This window comes from Hippocampus comes, unplaced genomic scaffold (assembly GCF_001891065.2).
Source record: "Hippocampus comes isolate QL1 unplaced genomic scaffold, H_comes_QL1_v1.1 scaffold319, whole genome shotgun sequence".
NCBI lineage: Eukaryota > Metazoa > Chordata > Actinopteri > Syngnathiformes > Syngnathidae > Hippocampus > Hippocampus comes.
The window spans coordinates 475132-495083 of record NW_017806090.1 but is presented as its reverse complement, the minus strand read 5'-3'; the positions used below and the strand labels follow the sequence as shown (position 1 = coordinate 495083).

Below are 19952 nucleotides of genomic sequence, written 5' to 3'. Positions count from 1 at the left end.
TCGCAGGGCACACAGTGACGAATAACCATTCACGCTCACATCAACACCTTCGGACAATTTCGAGTGTTCCATTAACCTACCGTGCATGTTTTTGGAATGTGGGAGGAAACCGGAGTACCCGGAGAAAACCCACGCAGGCACGGGGAGAACATGCAAACTTCACACTGGAAGGCAGGGGACCCGCGACCTCTGCGCTGTGAGGTGGACGTGCTAACCAGTCCGCCTCCATTTTTCCATATTAATCTCAATTAGGAGTGACAAAAAGTAGGCTCACTGGACACTTGATTAGGTACGGCCGCAATTAATGAAGTTGACATAAGTTAATATTTTGGTTGCCTAACATTTAGGTAGGTGGTAAGAACAGCGTGTACAAAACATCAGATTAATGACAGTATTTCCTTTCCCGCCGCAATTTAGCCGTTAGCATTGCTAACGTAGCATTGATGTCGCAGTTGTCGGCTACTGCGCCGGTGTCACCTGGTTCTTCATTTCCTGCCATTTCTTCTCCCTCAGGCTCAACTCGGCATCCGAGAAGGCGGCCGGGCCCCAGTTTGTGATCATCTGATGAGCCTTGGAGCCTGACAGGTCGGAAAGGAAGAAGGTTCATCAGCTCTGATTGCATACATAGTGACACATCCAGAGCTACAAGAATATTCATGTTCTGGGCGGCATGGTTCAGTCGGAGAGTGATCGTTGGGAGTTCGATCCCCATCGTGACCCTGTGGAAGTGTCCTTCGGCAAGATACTGAACTCCCAGTTGCGCCTAATGCTGCGTCATCAGTCGGTACAGTAAATGGCAGAACAGTGGAAGGCACTTGGAGTGCAGAAGTTAGAAAAGTGCCATACAAGTGACAGCCCGTTGACCAAAAATACACAAATGTGACTTTTAAGGAAAACTGGACCAGTAGTGAACACAAATTTGGGATAAAAAATACTTAAAGATTCCATGAAAAATATTGAAATATTAAAACATAGTGGATGAAACTACACCCCAAAAAAATCTTGGAATGAAAAATGCAAAAAGACGAAAAATACAAAAATATGATCCGAATAAAACAGTAGATTACAAATATGCAATTCTGAGAAATATTAGAAGAGTAATGCATAAATATTACAAGAATACAATGATGAAAAGTGGACAATAAGAGCGATTATTACTACAACTATATGAGAAAATAAAAATAGAGATATATATTAAAGGAAAAAAACAAAAATGATAAAAATATTGAACGGAAAAAAAGGGATGATGAGACAAACTACAACAAAGTTTATATCATTTTTACTGTACGAAAATAGGACAGTACTGCCAAACTGGTCAATAAAAAAACACCCAATATTAGATTTAAAAAAAGAGGAAATCTTGTGACATTTGCAGAGAAAAGACATTTTCCAGGTTACCTGGCTGAATGAGGCGCAAGAAGCCCTCGTGTTCGGCCACTTTGTGCTTCCACGTCTTTGTGTTATTGGTGGCGTCCTCCAGCTTCTTCATCACCGTCTGACTCACGCCAAAAAAATAACATCATGATCAGAATCATCTACTCTTCATCATTTTGTGACTGGGGTTTGCATGATCCGACCTGGTACTGCTCCAGCGCCCCCTGCCTGTCCTGCTCCAGCTGCTGCAGCTGCATCATGGCATCCCTCAGGGCATTGTCCTTTGCCAGCCGCTCCTTTTGCAGTTCCTGTTTCTCGGCCTCCGTTTCCGAGATTGCTTGCTGCTGCCTCAGGTGGATCTCCTCCAGCTCGGCCCGCTTGGCTGATTCCTCCTCCAGCAACCTGCGCCAACCGATGCCACCGTTAGCGGCGAATGGTAACCGCTATACATAAACAGTACACACTTATTTTTATATGTGTGTGCGCAGACTATTTCTTACGAAGAACACAGTGTCGCCTAACCCAAAATTGAGTACAAATTATCAGGACACATGCATAAATTACAAAAATATTCAGATCGCCAATAGTTTTTACTTCACGTTACTGATAAATGGGCATAAGAGTGGAGCAGAAGGTTGTCAGCAAAAAAAAAATATTCTACAACAAAAAAAAATTTGCAAATTGGTCAGAGAAATTATTGGTTTAGTGGTGCGAGTAGGTGAGAAATTTAGTTGCACCGTCTCAAATTTTATAGATTCCAGACTGTCAACATTTAAGGGCCGTCTGGAGCCCCGTATATAAGTGGTGCGCCGGTGTGCATGTGTACTGGAAATTGAATATTGCGCTACAGTTCAAATCAGGTCAGGCGCCACAAAAATTGCTTCTGAGGGCCAACTTCAAAATAAAAGTTAGTGTAACTGACAGTCTGTTTTTTTGTTTTTTGTTTGGGGGAGGGGGGGGTTGGTGTGGATTGTGTGACTACTTTGCTTTTGGGTGTGTATCGCCACCCACACCTGAGAGGGGGCTGTAGGGAGCATGTGTATGCCAGTGGGAAGAAGAAGGACAGGGAGTGAGGAAGATACGATGGTGGGCAGTCAGGTTTACATGGAGACATTTTGGGCATTCTGAATGAAATCATGCCGAATGAAGATCTTTGGTCACCTGTTTACACCTGAGGTGAGATTTTATTATTAGAGTAAACTCTTATATTTTACTCAATAATTTTCATTTTTTCAACATCATATTCTAATGAGCTGGACCATCGTCTTGTTTAAAAAAAAAAAAAAAAAAAAAGCATTTTAATGGCAAAATATAAAATGAGGCGTAACGACAACACATCAATCATTTTGTCACTAAACGTGTCATTCATCATTGACGTTAAAGCAGAGTTGTTTTTGTACATTTGACTGTTGTATTAACGGTGGTGAACTTTTTCGACGAGTAATACAGTTGAAATATTACAAAGTTACTCAAACAACTTTGTTCAAGTTCCCACTGTAACCTTTGGAAAGTAGCAAGCGCAGCCAACAGGTGGTGCTGTCGCATCACATCACGATGGGGATTCATCAGTACGCCATAGACAGGCTAATGAAACCAGCAGCAACACTGTAGTGTTATATAAGCAATGGATATTTGACCACGAACGCACAACAGAAAATGTAACAATACTGAATGGCATATATTCTTTATCCTCTCAAGATAATTACTAATTGCAAACTATTTTGTGGACCCCAAGTTTCATCTTGCAAACGAGTGGGGGGCAGTTTCACAGAAGCCATTTTGCAACCCACTGCACTCTCCGTGTGGTCCACTTTGAACACTCAGCGTCTGTTGTTTTGTCAAACGGTGCCGACTCAGTCGCTCCCTGGTCGGGAAAGTTAACGTCAGCAGAGAGGAAGGAAGGTCAAAGAGGAACTTGAATATGTGACTGCTTGTGAGACCATTTAATGAGGCCACCATTCTTCCCAGGAGATAAAAATTTGTATTTACCCTTCATTTGACTGAATTTTTTTGTGGATTTTTTTTTTCATAATTCATCCCCTGAAGCGGTTTTAGTTAGAAACTGGTACATGTAATTTGATAGACATCTGCACTATGAGATCTACAAAAAAGTCTTAAGTAGAAATAAGCCGTCAATTTGCGCTCGTTTCCTCTAGCACATCAGGGTTTCATATTATTATTATTATAATTATTATTAATAATAATAAGAGTTATATATAACAAGAGAAACTTGCAGGTCTCGACGGTGATGATTCTGATAAAATGCAATTTGAGGACGGTTCAGTAGCAGGTGGAATTTGTCTGAAACCTCATTGCTATAAATTACACGACGCGTGGTAAAATCCATGCTGGGCAACTTTTACAGGTCAAACTTAAAACCAAAAGATGAAAATCTCAAAAACGTGATCCCAAAAAAAAAAAAGAATACATTTTTTAAATCAGCAGCCATCACTGATTAAAATTTGCTCTTGACATGTACACGAGTTGTCGCTTAATCGATGAATCCTTTGCGACACCACTGGACCGACAAACATTTTGTCATATTTTGAATCCACTGACCTGGCCTGCAGCTTGCGGACGGTCTCCTCATCCTGGCGGGCGCGCCGCTCGTCCTCCAAGGCGTCCTCCAGCCGCCGGTACATGTCCTCCATTTCTCGGACCCTCTGCAGGTACTGCTCCAGTTCCGTGGATTTCTGGGCCACCTGCTCCTCCATCTGTTGCCTCACCTGAACACGTGTAGAGCACACACGCAAGGGTGTACCTAATGTTGTGTCCACTGAACGTGAAGCCGGATGAGGGTCGACGCACACACACACACACACCATCTTCTCTCTCTCCAGGTCCACCCGGTAGCGGTCCTGGAGGTCGGCCTGAGTCTGAAGTCGCCGCCGCTCTTCCTCCGCCGCGTTGGCTGCCGCTTCCTCCAGAGCCTGACCATGACCACAGAATGAATGAATGACATTTTTATGATCGTGTCACGCATACACGCTTACAAGACACCAAACGAACAAATTGACCTGCCGCCAGCGCCAAAGTACAACAAAAACCTTTTTGTCCAAAACAGTCTCTTGTCTTCTTTTCCGAGCTTTAGAAAAAACATTCCAAAAACATCAAAATCATCTGGCCAACAGATTATACCCGGAGTTATGTGATATATTATTTACAATCATCTAGTGAGATAAATGACACCAAAAAAAAAAAAAAAACATCAATACATACTTTTCAAGAGTGTGTGTGAGAGAGAGAGAGAGAGAGAGAATACAATGATCAATGGCAACAAACAAAACTAATAAAGCACTCCATTTACTTCTGTGCAGCGTCTGACATTGTGTTACGTAGCGTGCGCATGGTCTCATCGTTCATTCATGCAGTCACAAACTATGCCGGACAAAAGAGTGGCACCTCAATGGCAAATGCTTGTGCATTCAGCACCAAGACAAAGTGTGTCAGCCAGTGAGCACACCAGAATGTCGGACGCACACTCGCACGCGCTGTGCACCCACTTGAACAACGGTGAATCCCAATCTGTTCCGGTTTCCCCACATTGGAAATAATAGAAATAGAATCGGTTTCGGGGTTCGGGTATTAATATGGTTTGACATTTCGATTGTTAAGAAATGTTGGGAGTTGACGTTCGCTTTAAGCAGCATGGTGGTAGACTGGTTAACACTTCCGCCTCACAGTGCGGAGAGATGCGGGATTCGATTGGGCCTTCCTGTGTGGTGTTTGCATGTTCCCCCCATGGGTTTTCTCCGGGTGCTCCGGTTTCCTCCCACATTCCAAAAACCTGCATGGCAGGTTAATGAAACACTCGAAATTGTCCCTAGGTGTGATTGCGAATGGTTGTTTGTCTATGTGTGCCCGGCGGTTGACTGGCAACCGGTTCAGGGTGTCCCCCGCCGGCTGCCCGAAGACAGGTGTGATCGGCTCCAGCACGCCCCGCCACCCTTGTGAGGATAAGCGGGATCGGATAATGGCTGGTTGGATGGACTTCCCCTTTTAATTCGATAGGGCTCATTCCGAGAAGGAAAAACAAAACATGTTACAAGTCCAGTTACAACAGCGGTGAGTGAACGTTTGTGCTCTCAAAACGTGTTTCTTTAGCTTTGCTCAGGTTGTGAACTAAGTAACAAAAAACAAAACAAAAATACATTGCTCAGTGACAAGAACTTAAAAATATATTTGGTGTTTCTGAGGCTGGCACAACAGAATGTTCTTTCTGTCCCGACATCTTCTGCTTGATAAGACCCCATCATCTCAATTAATCCAGATCTCTACCAAGGTACCATTTTACACCTTTTTTTTTTAACGACCCTATTTTGACAACGTAAGGAGCACTAAATACAGAAAAAAAAGTCTACTAAAGTACAGTAAAGTAACAAAGTATGTACTTTCGACATTACTGTTGGTGGATGATTCAATTAAGCTCACGTCAAGATGACTTCAAAGTTGCTATCGCTAACGCTAACATGAGTGCCAATCACAGAGCAGGTGCTTGAGCACCATGAACCACGTCGGCAGTCTGCCCGACGGTCCGCTTTGGGGATACAAACTGGAAAAACGTGTTCAATGGTGACCGACCCTGTTCATTCTGCATTCCTGCATGACAAGAAGCGGCACATTATTCATGAGCTGGGGTGGGCGGGGGTGGAAGGAGGGTGAGAGGGATTCGTGGATGCTATTTGTATTCATGGGGTGGCGTCAAACTGGCCCGAGAGGGCAACTAACTGCAGCATTGTAGAACAATGGCGCTGTTTAGAATAACAAAGTGGCTGCTTCGCACCTCGGCAAGTTTTCATCGACAAGGAAGGTTGCCCATCTATGGAACGCTTTTTGAGCATTTACTCCACTCACTGACCCCATGTACGACTACACTTGGTGATCCTCACCTTCCTCATGTCTTCCAGCTCATGCTGCTTGGCCTCGTTGGCCGTCTGCAGCTCCTTCATCCTGGTCCGCAGCTCCTCCTGGTCGGCCTGCTGCTTGAGGCGCAGCTCGCGACGTTTGTGGCGCGACTCGCGGTGCGGCGCCTGGCGGCCCGCTCGCAGCAGGCTCACGCACGTCTGGATGGCTAAAGCCAAAACACAGGTGCACACTATTCACAACGATTTGGGGCTATCTGGCTTTTAGAGGTCAAACAAGTTCACCTGTAAAGGTTCGAGCACATTTTAGTTTCATCTCGCAAGTTTTTGTCATGTCACACATTTAGTTGTGACAGACTCATTCCAAAACGGATTCCAAAAAATCTCTTTCTCCCTCAAGAATTTTCCATACAACATCCCGAAATGCTAAAAAAAAATGTCCCCCCCCAAGTTGACATGACGGTGGTGTGTGTAGAATTTCAAGGGAAAGGGAATGCAATTATATTCCTAATTTGGAATGAGGCTGTTCCGACGAGGTCAAACACTCACCCTGAATCCACTCCTGCTTCTTCTTCTTATCTGAGGCGCTGATTTCAAAACTCTTGTGTGAGGATCTGATGAAGAACAGACACTTTTTGCCCTCTTTGTCTGGCAGAGCCTTTAAAAAAAAAAGGTACACTTCAGTTGAGTTCACCACCCTAATTTTCCTTTCCCATCATGCTCGTTTCAAGGGGAGCTTATCCTTGCCTCCACGCTGCAGTCTTCGTCCAACAAGATGTCCCCCTTCTTCTCAGCCTGATCTTCGCTCACATAGTAGGAGATGGAGTTGGGCTTGAGGGTGAACCAGCGCTCCGTCCAGTTCTTCCTCTTGTGGCCTTTCTTCAACATGTAGCCCTGCACAAAATACATCTTCACATAAACTAATTTCCACTAACGTTTCAATCTGGACGATTGGTCCACCAGCTGGTGCGACTCTCTCCCATTCAAAGCATGCAGCAAAATTCAAAACCTTCGACTGTTCTCTGCAAGGGTGCCCCGTTACTTAAATGACACCTGCGCATCACTTTAAGTCGGCAAAAAAATGGAATAAAGAGGCACCGTCGAGTATACGGTACTTCAAAACATGCAACAACAACAAAAAAAAAAAAGGACATGTCAGGCTCAGTAAAGAGCCACACTTTGATAAAACGATTCAAAGTTGCAAAACTGTCCAATTCTGCTGTAAGTTCAGAATGGGCAGATGGGGACGGACCTGCTTGAGCACGTCCATGATGAGCTCCTGGTGGAGCTCGTGGATGCCCATGGAGAGGGTCTGTCTGTCCATGCCCTTGCTGAAGTGTCCGGAGCCCACCAGAGCGATGACCTGCCACACGCTGATGCTCTGCTGCTGCTGCTGCGAGAGCATCTGCAGCTTGTAGTCCTCGAAGCGCTCTTCCACCCAGCTGCCCCCCATCGCCTCCGTCAGCTTGCGGAGGAAGTACTCCATCTGGAAACGAGGAGGTTCAAAACTTTGGGTGCGAATGCTGGGAGATGATGTAAGAGAGGCCACACGGTATAGCACTGGTGATGTTATTGGGGGGGTAAGTTTCACAGTTGCATCAAAGGCTCATCTCGCAGCATGCATGGGCTACTTTTGATCATGGAGGAAGTTGGTATAAAGGTCTCAGCATTTCTGAAAAGTTTTATGTTGCAATTTTTGAATGGTTGACTCTCAGCATTCATAACGTTTAAATACACAGGTCAATCTGTAAGTGTAATTTTATTCTGCCAAATATCTGAATCGGCATCATCCTAAAAAAAAATAAAAATAAAAATAAACAATCGGGTGTTTTTTTTTTAATCCATGATTTTCCTTCACTAAAACTACTTTTCTTCGCATTCACATTTTTTGATGCACGGTCATATTAGTTTGAATGCTCGTCTCGCAGCAGTCACTTTTTTTCACTGATAACTTCATTTTAATGCCTTTCAGCGTTCGTAGTATTCTGACGCACTCCCCTTATCTTTTAAAACAATAGTTTGAATGTGTGTTTCTCAGCATTAGCAAAAGGCAAAAGACCAACATGTGTACTTTGCCAAACTTCCTGCGCTCATCGGTGTTTGTCAAAGCTTGAAATTTTACAGCATTTGTAACAGAAGAGGAAGTTCCCAACTTCCTCTTCTCGAACGACTCTCGGCGACCCGTCAAGCGCCAAATCGAGCGCGCGGGATTCCATTCACGAGAGCGACACCGAAACGCCGGACGCTGCTCACCTCCTCCGTGACGATGACCGGCGGGTAGCTGTCCTCGGACAGGAAGTTGAAGATGCACCAGATTTTGAAGGCGTCTTCGTTGGAGATGAGCAGCTGATTCTGGTCCAGGTTTTTTCTGGAGCACAAAGTCCAGCACATCCTGTCAAAGTCCTGCCGGTCAAAGTTGTTCGTCACCTGTCACACACAATTGAAGAAAAGTTCTTAATATACGGGACAAACTTCAGCGTCATGTTGCCACAAATCATGGCATCCCATAATAACATTTTTTTTTTCAAAATGTATACCCAACACAAAGAAAAAAAAACTATGGATTGTTTTTAATCATTAAAATTAATAACACAAAAAGAAAATGCATTTTTTTGTTGAACAGTGAGTTTTTTTTTTTACTGTCCAACATAAATATCCTTGTTGTGATTTAAAAAAAAAAAATTGTATCTGAAACTAAGAAAAAAATAGGCATATGTATTTCTTGATGGCGATTTTTGTGATGTTTGGATGAAAATACAACAAATACTAAAAACATCTCCATCCAATGTGTCAAAAAAATGACTCATTGTTTTGGAAGCAAGTTAAGATGCTAAAATATTTGTGGGAGAATATGAATTTATACCCCCCCCCCACCTAATTTCTCAAAGAATATAGTAAAGCATGAATCTGAATGGCAAAATTCAGGAAGTGGGCAAACAATGAGGCACTGGCTGGAGGTTTTCCATGATAGTGTCTATCCTTCTATCGTGCCACAAAAGAGAAGTGGCTGTGTCAACAGCAAAAATAAACCATGCTGAACTTCCAGAGAAAATGTGAGGAACGTGGAGGGGGGGACGCAAGCGTCAGCATGGAGACGGCTGGCAGGCTCGGTGTGCACTCACGCTGGCTTAAAGAGCACATGTCGACACAAAATGAGTGGGCCGGAAGTCAACCGGCTTTTAGAAATCATTATGACTTTCCTTGTCATCATGTGTAATCTAAGACTACAGGAGTATACACACACACACACACACACACACACACACACACACACACACTCGGACAGGATGTGATGCAAGCGCTATTGTGTTCTGTTGGCGCTTTGCGCTTGTGTGGAAACTTGTGGTACGCCTCCCAAAAAGGCTAAGAATGGCGACTCCCTCAAAGATTAGCAAGACAGCAAAACAATCCCTTCCTTTTTGTCCTTTAAAAAATAAAAACAAATAAAAATAGCTCCTTCAAAGTACAGATGCTCCATTGGAAGCTTTATGTCAAAAGCTGTGCTCGAAAAGTTTGCGCTTCTGTGGGGAGGGGGTGGCAATGTTGTGATGGTAGGATCTTTCACCTTGCCTGGAAAAAAAAAAGAGCATTTTTCAACTTTTCCCAATGATCTGTAAAAATGGCACAGACATAAAATGTGGGGGACAAAGCGGACCCAACATTTTTTCAAGACTTCCGGAATCCATTCATATCCACAATGGGATGCCTTGTTGAGTCATGTGACCAGACAGCAGGTTGGTTCACCCTGACACTGACAGACACACACACACACACACGCACGCACGCACGCACGCACGCACGCACACGAACTAAAAGTGACTGACTCCTTGTGTAGCAGGGTGGCGTTTCCTCACTAGAATGATGCCATGACTTTATCTGCACGTATCGATGATGACACATCCTGAACTTACATCACTACTTTTGCATTTCCTGATAGCACCAAAAGTCACTCGCAGTGAGGGAAAAAAAAGCAAAAGTCACTCAAATCCACAGGATTATTGTGTGTGCGTGTTGGGATAAAGACAACATTGTAATATTTAAATGCCATGAAGGACAAGAGCAAGGTCCTGTGATAAACTCAACGAGGAAAGGATAAGCAGTGCAATGAATGCACTTTTTGATAGCAGCCTGTCAGACTCATTTTGACAGACAGACAAGACTCGACTAGACTAGACAGACACAGTTGATTTAAGTCTACACGACCCTGTTCAAATACCAGATTTTTGTGGTATAAAGAAGAGAGACTTCCATGTTTCCTTCCTGTCTTACTATAAATTTTGGAAGGAACTGGTTTTTGGTTATGTCCGTGTTGTGCCATCATTTCTCCACTTGACTGCCTTTCTTGGTATATTTCCAGCCTTGGAAAATCTTACTGCCTTGAAAAATCTTTTGTACCCTTTTCTTGACAGATACTTTTGAATAATCACATTTCTGTTGCTTTGGAAGCTGGCTGCGGACCATGACCTATGCTCTAAAATGTGACTACAAAAACATCAGAAAAGAAAAAAAAAAAATCAGACTACCGGTATATTAGAACATTTGAACTTTGTCTGGGGTTAATCAGTTTCTTTAAATGGTTGCCGGCCACTGTGTGCTGGGTCATTTACCATGCGTCTGAACGAGACTGGTTAAATCTCTCCAGCCATGAAAGGTCATGGACGTATATGCAACCACATTATCTCAGTTGTTTAGTTTTACTTCCCCACTCAAGATTTTTTTTTTCAATCGAGTGCTACAAGTTATAGTTCACATTATTGTTTGGAAATGATTTATCTTTTTTTTTTTTTTTACATGACAAAAAAAATGCCCTTTTCACAGGGGTGTGTATACTTTTTATAGCCAGAGAAGGTGCATAGATGTGCTAACCTTGTCCAGGATGAACTTGTTGAGGTAAGGCATGTATCCCTGGTTGGAAACAGGACCCTCGTCGTCGTCTTTGAAATGTTCCTCCAGAGCCACGGGGTCATGTGGGATCCTCATCACTGTACACAAGTTGTGTGACAACACCTACAAAAACGCGCAAGAAACAACATGGAATACAAGCTTGTATACACCATGATTGTGTTTATTGACTGTGTTGAATGAAACGATGTACAAATGATTTCAAAATGAAGTGTCACATCCACTGTGGGATTTTCACTTAAATAAAAAGGTAACTGTCACATACGGTGTATTTATTTCCTATTTAATGAGGAAATATGTCCTTTTTAATGTTAAATTTAAAATATGTTTTGTTCCTATCTATTATTTATTCTCCATTACATAAAAACATTACACATTTTCCATTCCATAAAAATATATCTTTTTTGTGTTATTTTTGTACAGTAAAATTGTATGTGTCATTTTCTAATTGATGATGATACGGCATTTTGATTTTTTGTTTTGGTTTTAATAAAACAAAAAAAAGGACATGTGTTTATTTTTTATTTTTTAATGAAAAAAGATAATATACATATTTTTCATTGACCTTTTTTACATTTTCTTTTTAAAAAATATTTTTTTCTCAGAGACATCTTGTTATTTTCTATTTAGGTAGACAATATGTCTTGTTTTCATAATAAAAACATAATTCACATATGTATATTTCCATGTATTATATTTCACATCACATTTAAGACAAAAGTACTTTTATATTCAGTGTTTTATATATATATATATATCTTAGAAGTCATTATTTTTCTAATTCATAAGTATACCTTTTTTCTTTTTTTATTTGTATTGTAATGTAAAGTAAATCAGTTTAAGACAACCACTATCAAGATTATACATTGATTTTTTTTTTTTTTACTTTTTTTGTATTTGAAAACGACTTTACTGATTAAATTAGTCCTTCAGTCAATAAAGTTTTTCATTGTCGCAACACAGTTTAAACTTGCACTCACTTGAATGAAACAAAAGTGAAATATTTTCGAATTTAAAACATTTAATAAATGGACAAAAACAACGATGTTTGGGATTTTTTTTTTTGGGGGGGGTGTTGTTTTTGGGGTAGTGGGCTCGCCATCTTTGCTTTGCCGCTGACACTGGCATCCCTGTGGCTTCAATGCCCTCAGTTCATAACAAGACAACAAAAAAGTGTCATTACAACAACAAGCTCATGTGGCGTAAAATATTTCATGGCTTTCTTTTAGCTCACTGGTTAGTTTTGAATGAATATTTGGAAATAAAACTGCTTTTTAAAAGCAGTTATAAATCGTCGTGAGGGCATCAGAGAAACTTTTGGAACTGCTGTCTGTCGACCATTTGCTAGTTTACTGAGCAACAAACGTTCGCGTTTGACGTTCAAACTCCAAACTACAATCTAAAAAAAAAAAAATCTCCTTGTATGTGCGTAAAAGAAGATGACACGCAGGTGCGTGACATCCACGAGCTTCGTTTTTGTCTGTTGAAGAAGTTTCGTCGTACTTCTTTCTTTATGTTTTACCTTGAGCTGAGATTTGGACACTTTTCCGCTCTTGTCCACGTCCAGGGCCGTGAAGGCGTGCCAAATGGATTTCAACAACTCGTCCCGCAGAGACATCACCGTGGTCGGCTTCTAAACTGCTTCGACACGCTCTCCTTTTCTGCTCTGCTTCCTTCTGCCTCGAAAACACACTGCAACAGTCTCTCTCTCTCTCTCTCTCTCTCTCTCTCTCTCTCTCTCTCGCTCTCTAGACCAGGCCAGGTCATGTGACAGGTTTGGATTTGCGTTAATCACACTTTCTTGAGTACACTATTCCTTCCTACTTTGCGGTTCACTTATCGCGGGTTTTCATTTGTGGCCATAACTATCTCTTGCAGTTTTACCTGGCTATTTTTTTTTGTTTGTTTTCTTGTTATTTTTCTAACTTCTACGTCTTCCCAGTCAAGAAATTTGGATTTTTTAAAAAATTAATTTATTTATGTATGTATTTATTTATTTATTTGGGAGAGGAATCCGTTTTACAAAATCCTGCTTCACTAAGACAGTTCAGAAATTCAGAACATTGTTCAAATTTGCCATTTGGTTATTCAGAGTCCCTCAAAAATCAGAGCCCAGTTCAGGCAATACAAGGAAAGTAAACAGCTCCAAGTTAGTTGCCATGTCTATTATAGTCTACTTCTAGACTTCTGGTGGAACTAGCTTCTTTTTCATCTTCTTTAAAAGAAGATGAAGAAGAAGCAACAGTAGTCATGGCAACTAACTCTTGGTATGCACAACAATAATTTACATGGCGCATTAATCCATGAGCATTGTACTTTTGGCTACAATGCAATACAAGATTCAGGTAAGGTAAGCCATTTTAAGATAAAAAGAAAAACTTTAATGTACGTAAGTCATCCTTCACTTGGCAGAAATTCACCTCTTAGAGAAGGGGGGGGGACACATCACCCCCAAAAGTATGAGGGAACACACTAATCAATATCCTATGGGATTTTAAGGCATTTTGTTAAGTGATTCCAATTGGTGTTGATTACAAAATATATTTTTGTGCATATTGCAGTTTTGTAAACCCAAAATAAACCATGACACTTTTAAAGTAAGTGCATTGCACACCTACAGCATCGCATTTTCTTCTTCAAATTAGCATAATTATCATGACAGATGCATTATTAATGTATTTAATACATTGGTGATGCATGCACATCTTTAATTTGACCTACAACTCTGACAATGGCAAGGTAGAATTATTTTCTAATTAGGTTGCTAACAAGACAGCCACGCCCATGCTGACAACACTTCACAGGCGTAAAGATTTTGCATAGCTGCTTTTTTCTTCGCCAACTTGATTGTCTCAGCAGTGTAAATTTTTTTAACTCTAGCAGCCTTTATTCAACTTGTGTGCACGCTTTCTGACACGTACCAGACGTCATCCATGTTCTCATCTCAGGTCAAAAAAGTATTCACGATGAAAACTGTAGCATTTAATAAGTAATTCATGACTTTTGAACCGGAGATAACAGTGACAAAAAAAGTGTAGATAGAACAATTTTATTAAATAACTTTGTACAAGTTCAAACATGGCAAAGTGTTGATTGAACAAATATTAACTCTCTTTTTTTTTCAACTTATGTACAACAAAAACAGTTCAGAAGATATTAAGGCTGACGGATCGGCTCATCATCTTCCCGATGAGCCTGGAGGTGCTACTGCTGTTTCCCTTCTGCCCTGCGGAGCCTCTGGCCAGCTGAGCCTTCTGCAGCTCCCTAAACACACACACACACTTATTATCAACATTGTGCTCCAAACAATACACATACAATATTTCAAAGTTATACAGTCGATTGTGCTCAAAGAACTGGTATGGTGGTCCACGTAGTATTTTTTTTAACTGCATCATTTTACACCAAGTTTTCTTTTCATGCCAAATTTGCAGGACATAAAAACGGGTTCAGCCCGACAAACAGAACCCGTCGTAAACCGACGACCCCCAGTGAACAAACAACGTCGTTTATTGTAGTTTGTCAAGCAACCACTCACCTTTCCAACAGGGCATTCTTGCACTTCAGGGCGTTGTTCTCCACTCTCAGCTGGTCGGCGCTACTCTTTGTGGCCGTCAGCAACACCGGGTGGCGGATGAGATCCGTGGCGGAGGGGCGGCAGGTGGGGTCGGGGTCGATCATCAGCTGGAAGACATCATCGCGATGAGTTAACGCCAGGGGGCTGGCAGCACTTGGTTTCAATTCAAACACTTTCAAGGATATCAACGTGCAACACTTTTTTTTTTCCCGGGACCGAGAACAAGTAAAACCACTTACATTTTAATATTTTTTTTTTTTTTGGGACCGAGAACGAGTAAAACCACTTACATTTGAATACTCCCAATACTGATAATGCCATTACATCTTGGAATGACATTAGAAAAGGGGATTTACTGTCATACTGTTCAGAAACACAAAACTTGAAATTTTAACCTGGCTCGCTTACCTGACGTGCCTTACCACAAATCGTTTTAATGTACCCACTTATAAATGTCTTTAGCTGCACCTGTTTCAAAGGTGCTTTCTGATTAAGATGTACTGATTAGATTGTACTCGTGTATGGCTCTGATGTTGGCCTTATAAATCAATCAACATGAATAACCCCCCCAGATGTGAAGCTACCGCTCTGACGGCACCAGGTTGCAAAATTTGGCCAATGTGCCGCTACGTATGGCGTCTTCATAACGGGGTCGCGCACACACCGTGAGGAGGCTGAGAAACTCCGGCGAGAGCACTTGGGGGACAGCGGGCAGTTTCCCCCGTCGGATCTCGTGCCAAGCGTCGCCGTTCCTGGGCAGAGGCTCGGCCCCCGCCGCGCTGACCACCGTCAGGGCCAGGGCGAAGATGTCGGCCTTGGCCAGGTTGCTGCAGTCCTGTGGAAGACCAGACGAAACCAATCAGACTTTGCTGAAAAAAGATGGCGACAAAGTTTTTTTTTTTTTCAGTTTTGATGACAAACCTCCTGAAGAACTTCATTGGCCAAATATCTGCTGTCACCTTCCTCCACTTGATGATTGCTGGCCTGCGTCACATGACCAAGATCACCTGCAAAGATAGAATAGATTTAATTGGATAATATAAAGGAAAATTATAGGTATTTATTTTTATATACACTGGTGTTTTGAGATTGTTTTGTGTCAATGCCAAAAGGGGAGTTTAATGATCTAGACCACTTGTCTAAAGCCACGTCACGTCTTTCGGACTATTTGAGATTAAGTTATGTTGTATGATTGTGACCCCCTCCCCTAAAAAAAAAATAACATGTCCAATTTAAACATAACCGTGCCAATTTCTAGAGTCTAGATAGTACAAAGTTGTCCAAAAAAAACCTGCATATAAATCATACCTATTTTGTAGACCACATTAGTATTGAGGCCATCCTCGTCATCGCCCTCGTCACAGCTGCCGACAGACTTGCGGGATATGAAGATGTTACCTTGTGTAAAAAAAAAAATTAAATTAAAAATTGAGAAAAAAAAAAAAACACACACACACACAATACAAAAACTGCCAAAATAAAACAATTTCCCCTGTTTGCTTCACAATAAAAGCCTTCAGCCAACTCACTGGGCTTGATGTCCATATGCACCAGCGACATGGAGTGGATGTACTTGAGTCCGCGGGCCACCTGGAGGAGCAGGTCCTTGAGCTCCAGCTCTGACAGGCGGGCGTGGCGCTGGGCATTGTCGGCCATCACGTCCGAGAGTGTTCCGCCGTTGCAGTACTCGTTCTGGATCAGCATGTGGCCTTCTTCCGCCCACGCAGAGTAGTAGCGCACCACGTGCCGGTGCTGGCCGAGCACAGCGTGAGCGTACACCTCGCGCAAAGCGTTTTGCCTGGACAGACGGAGGTGGGACATCGTTAACGCCATGGGAAATGACCAGACTGTACCGGGACGACGGTAGCCCGGCACATGTGTGTCGACCATGCTGCATTGGTTGCTAAGCAATTAGACAGGTAGTAGCCTGGTGGCCTTTGCTGCTGGGTTTGGACTTTATTACGAAAAGTCAAGGCTTTGATCACAATGAGAACGAGGAGAAGGTGTGACACATGCTTGACGATGCTAGATTTGATTTTATGCTAACTTTTTTTTGTAGTTAAAACACCACTTTCATGAACTTGGCATACTCAATGTATTAAGGTCATGGTACGTCATTCCGCATGTTTTGCCATAGCTTGGGACACCACCGCATTAATCATTTTCAACTCCATTTTCTCAATGCGGTTTCCTGGACACCGCCGCTAAAAAAAAAAAAACAACTCTCTGTTGTCCCTGTAAAACCATTGTGTCACCACTTCTTCTCTTAGATGTCCCATCTGTCATCATAGCTCTACTGTGACCGAGTTCAACATTTTTCAACACGCTCCCGCGTTGTCGCTGCGCTTCCGTGCCCACACAAATGAACGGGTAGGCCGACGACGCACTGCACTCAGTGCGATGGGAAAATACCTTTAAATAGGAGTGAGGCATATAGAGTGGATATAAAATATCTAATTGACAAATCAAATGCCAGGTTTTTGTGTTTAAAAAAGCAAACACAACAACAACAAAACTTTTTCCAACCTTAATATGACCCGTACAACTACACTGAAAAATATTTCAATTGTGCAAGCATATAATTTCAGCCCGCGGATGTGATTTACAGAGGCCCGTGGTTCAAAACTCGACACTCACTCGTCCACTGATCCAGCCAAGGGCTTCTTGGAGCGCTTGATGGCGTAGAGACAGCCGTCCAATCGCTTCACGCATTTGTACACGGCGCCAAATTGGCCGCAGCCAATCCTCTCAAGCTCCAGGAACTCAGAGGCGTAGCGCGACATCATGTTGCTCTGCATCATGGTGACCCTCTTTGGAAGAGAAGCGTGTGTTAATGAACCCAATCGATGACTGATGCAGGGCATCAATTAAAAAGGGACACCGTGACGTAAAGATAACCGCCATCATAAATTACCTTGGACGGTGGCAAGATTTCCTTTTCATCCTCGACGTCACTTGCCTCCATGTCTTCACCGCTCGAGCTGTGTGGAGAACACAATTTACTCAGCATGTATAGAGTATTGACAGCAAAATCCTGAAATGCTTGAATTTGTTAAAACAAGTTAAAAAAAAAAAAGGCACTCGGTTGGGAGCAGCAGCGGATTGCATGGTGGGCAAGGCGGAGCTCGGGGGTGTTCACAAGCACACGACAGAGTTTACGAGCAATCACGAGGTCTTGGTTCCCAGCCATCGGTTGGAGGTGAGCAACCTGCAGTGTAATCACCCGCTTTTTTACGTGCAAATAAGTTGCAGCAAACCGTCGCTATTTTGTGTATTATCTTTTCGTGCATCCAATATACTGCAGACTTTTAAGTGATTTTTTTTTAGGGTTTTCACAGGTAGGCGTGAATTTGGACTTCAGTGTCGCGCAATGTTGGGCTACTCAACTCAACTTTATTCAAAGAGTGGGAACGTTACATTTAATATATGGCTTGAATAGACAATGTTCAATTTTCTTTTGTTTTTGTGCCAAACTGCGATTGGGAGTGACAAGCACCTCGAAAGTCAACACGCTTTGCCTCGTATTTGGCGAACTGCGCGAGCGCAAAAGCGAGAACGACGGAACCCTGTTACATACGCGATGCAGTGTGGCCTCTTCCTGTTGTTCCTTTGCTGCGTGGCCGACTGGATGAGCAGGGAGTCGGGGGTGAAGGGGTTGAAGTTGACCAGAGGCGCGTGACGTCTCCTGCCACTGTCGCTGTCTGTGTGAGACTTGGACAGAATCGCCCCAGGTTCGCCAGTCTTCAAGAGCGAACCCTTCCCGCTGGAAGCCCTCACACGGGATAGAAGGCTCTGGACACACAAAACAGTCTTTTAGTCCCCATGTCCCCGCACAAAGCAGCTGAAAGTGGAACTCAAGTCAAAAGTCTTCTTTGCAACACCTTGTGACCCCAACCAGAAAACGGGTGAGCCATGACAATCGCAATGCGAGCCCGGGGGCACTTTGACGGCAATTTCAGTCGGCAGCAGAGGGCAGTATAATAACAAAATGAGCTAAAATGTTTTATGTGACAAGAGCCGCTTTCGATGACCTACATCTCGAACGCTCCAATGACATTGTATGAACGATGAATGACTGTTCATGTTAACTTCAACAACACTAGTGCTTGGCTGTGGTATGTTTACATTACCCTCAAATGCAGCATGTAGATTATTTTGCCAATTAATCGGTGATTCAAATTACAAACAAGCATGCTTTCAATTCCACCCATTCATACACTGTAAAAAAAAGGACAGTATTTGAAAGTGACAATCCAGAAAATGGACAGAAATAATTGAATGATGATTCAGTTAATGCTTTGGTCCTTAAGATGTCATACAACGGGCAAAAAAAGTTGATCACGGTTTTCCAAAGTAAAAGCAAATGCTTTATTTTGACTCAACACAAAGATAAATCAGTCCGCTTTTGCGGAAGACTACAGAAATCGGATATAAACTGTTGAGAAATTTAAATTATGAGCAACCAGACAGTTCCAAATCAAAAAAGGCATCGAAAGAAAACAATTCATAAAAATGATTAGTGATTAAACTGGTATGCACAACAATAATGCACTTCCCTTAAAAACTGGTTGTACTACAAGAATTGCTTTTTTCCCCCCCTCACAGGATTTGATTTGTTGTATTTTTTTCTTTTATTCACTTTGTTTTTTTCAATCAAAAATGTTTCACAAATGGAGAAAGGAGAACATTGTCAGCTTCGTGTCATTTTAATGAAAATAATATATCAAGAGGAATGTTAAAATCAGGATGTACAGTTGTATCCATATCGCACAGCACTACTTCTGTGGATTTCAAAAAAAAAGGGGGTAATCCATTGGTGAAAAAAATAGTCTCAACCTGAACACAAACTAAATGTTGAGATTGGTTTAAATAAAAATAAAGCATAGATTAACAGTTGTTTGTGATGAAAATGCAAAAAGAAAAAAAAAGCACAGTCATTGTTTATGACAGGGCAGTTATTTCGTCATTACAGCAGTGCTCCAGTACAGGAGACTGTTATGCAACAGCACCGTCGTTAGTGGGTCACTGGGTTGCCAACTGACATAGCAAAAACTGTTGCCGTTGAAAATTCGCCGAGAGTCCTCAACAAAATCGCCAGATTACATCCTTGGGGCAATAAAAAACATGAATCGCTGGTGGGCGATTCCTTCTTACCTTTGGCGTGTGTGGTGTGTCAAAAAGTCGCAGTTTTCTCAAGGTTTTGTGGGGAGGTGTGTCAGGGCACGTCGGGATCGGCG

The 19952-nt window shown here is 42.3% G+C and overlaps 2 protein-coding genes across 2 annotated transcripts; both read right to left on the bottom strand.

Moving 5' to 3' along the window:
- Positions 1-398: 398 nt before the first annotated feature.
- On the bottom strand, positions 399-12845 carry swap70b (switching B cell complex subunit SWAP70b). Its single transcript, XM_019894874.1, has 12 exons — positions 12661-12845; positions 11103-11243; positions 8490-8663; positions 7489-7722; positions 6984-7130; positions 6786-6894; positions 6264-6445; positions 4197-4304; positions 3934-4100; positions 1578-1776; positions 1399-1495; positions 399-578 (listed from the first exon to the last, which is right to left on the bottom strand). The coding sequence occupies exons 1-12, from the start codon at positions 12754-12756 to the stop codon at positions 460-462; spliced, it is 1773 nt and encodes a 590-aa protein (XP_019750433.1). The 5' UTR covers positions 12757-12845; the 3' UTR covers positions 399-459.
- Positions 12846-14171: 1326 nt separating this feature from the next.
- wee1 (WEE1 G2 checkpoint kinase) lies at positions 14172-19947 on the bottom strand (the record flags this gene model as incomplete). Its single annotated transcript, XM_019894725.1, has 10 exons — positions 14172-14402; positions 14677-14822; positions 15380-15550; positions 15637-15722; positions 16024-16113; positions 16245-16513; positions 17353-17525; positions 17630-17696; positions 18293-18507; positions 19870-19947. Coding segments are annotated over 10 exons (1413 nt in total), but the record flags the coding sequence as incomplete, so codon positions are not given.
- Positions 19948-19952: the final 5 nt, after the last annotated feature.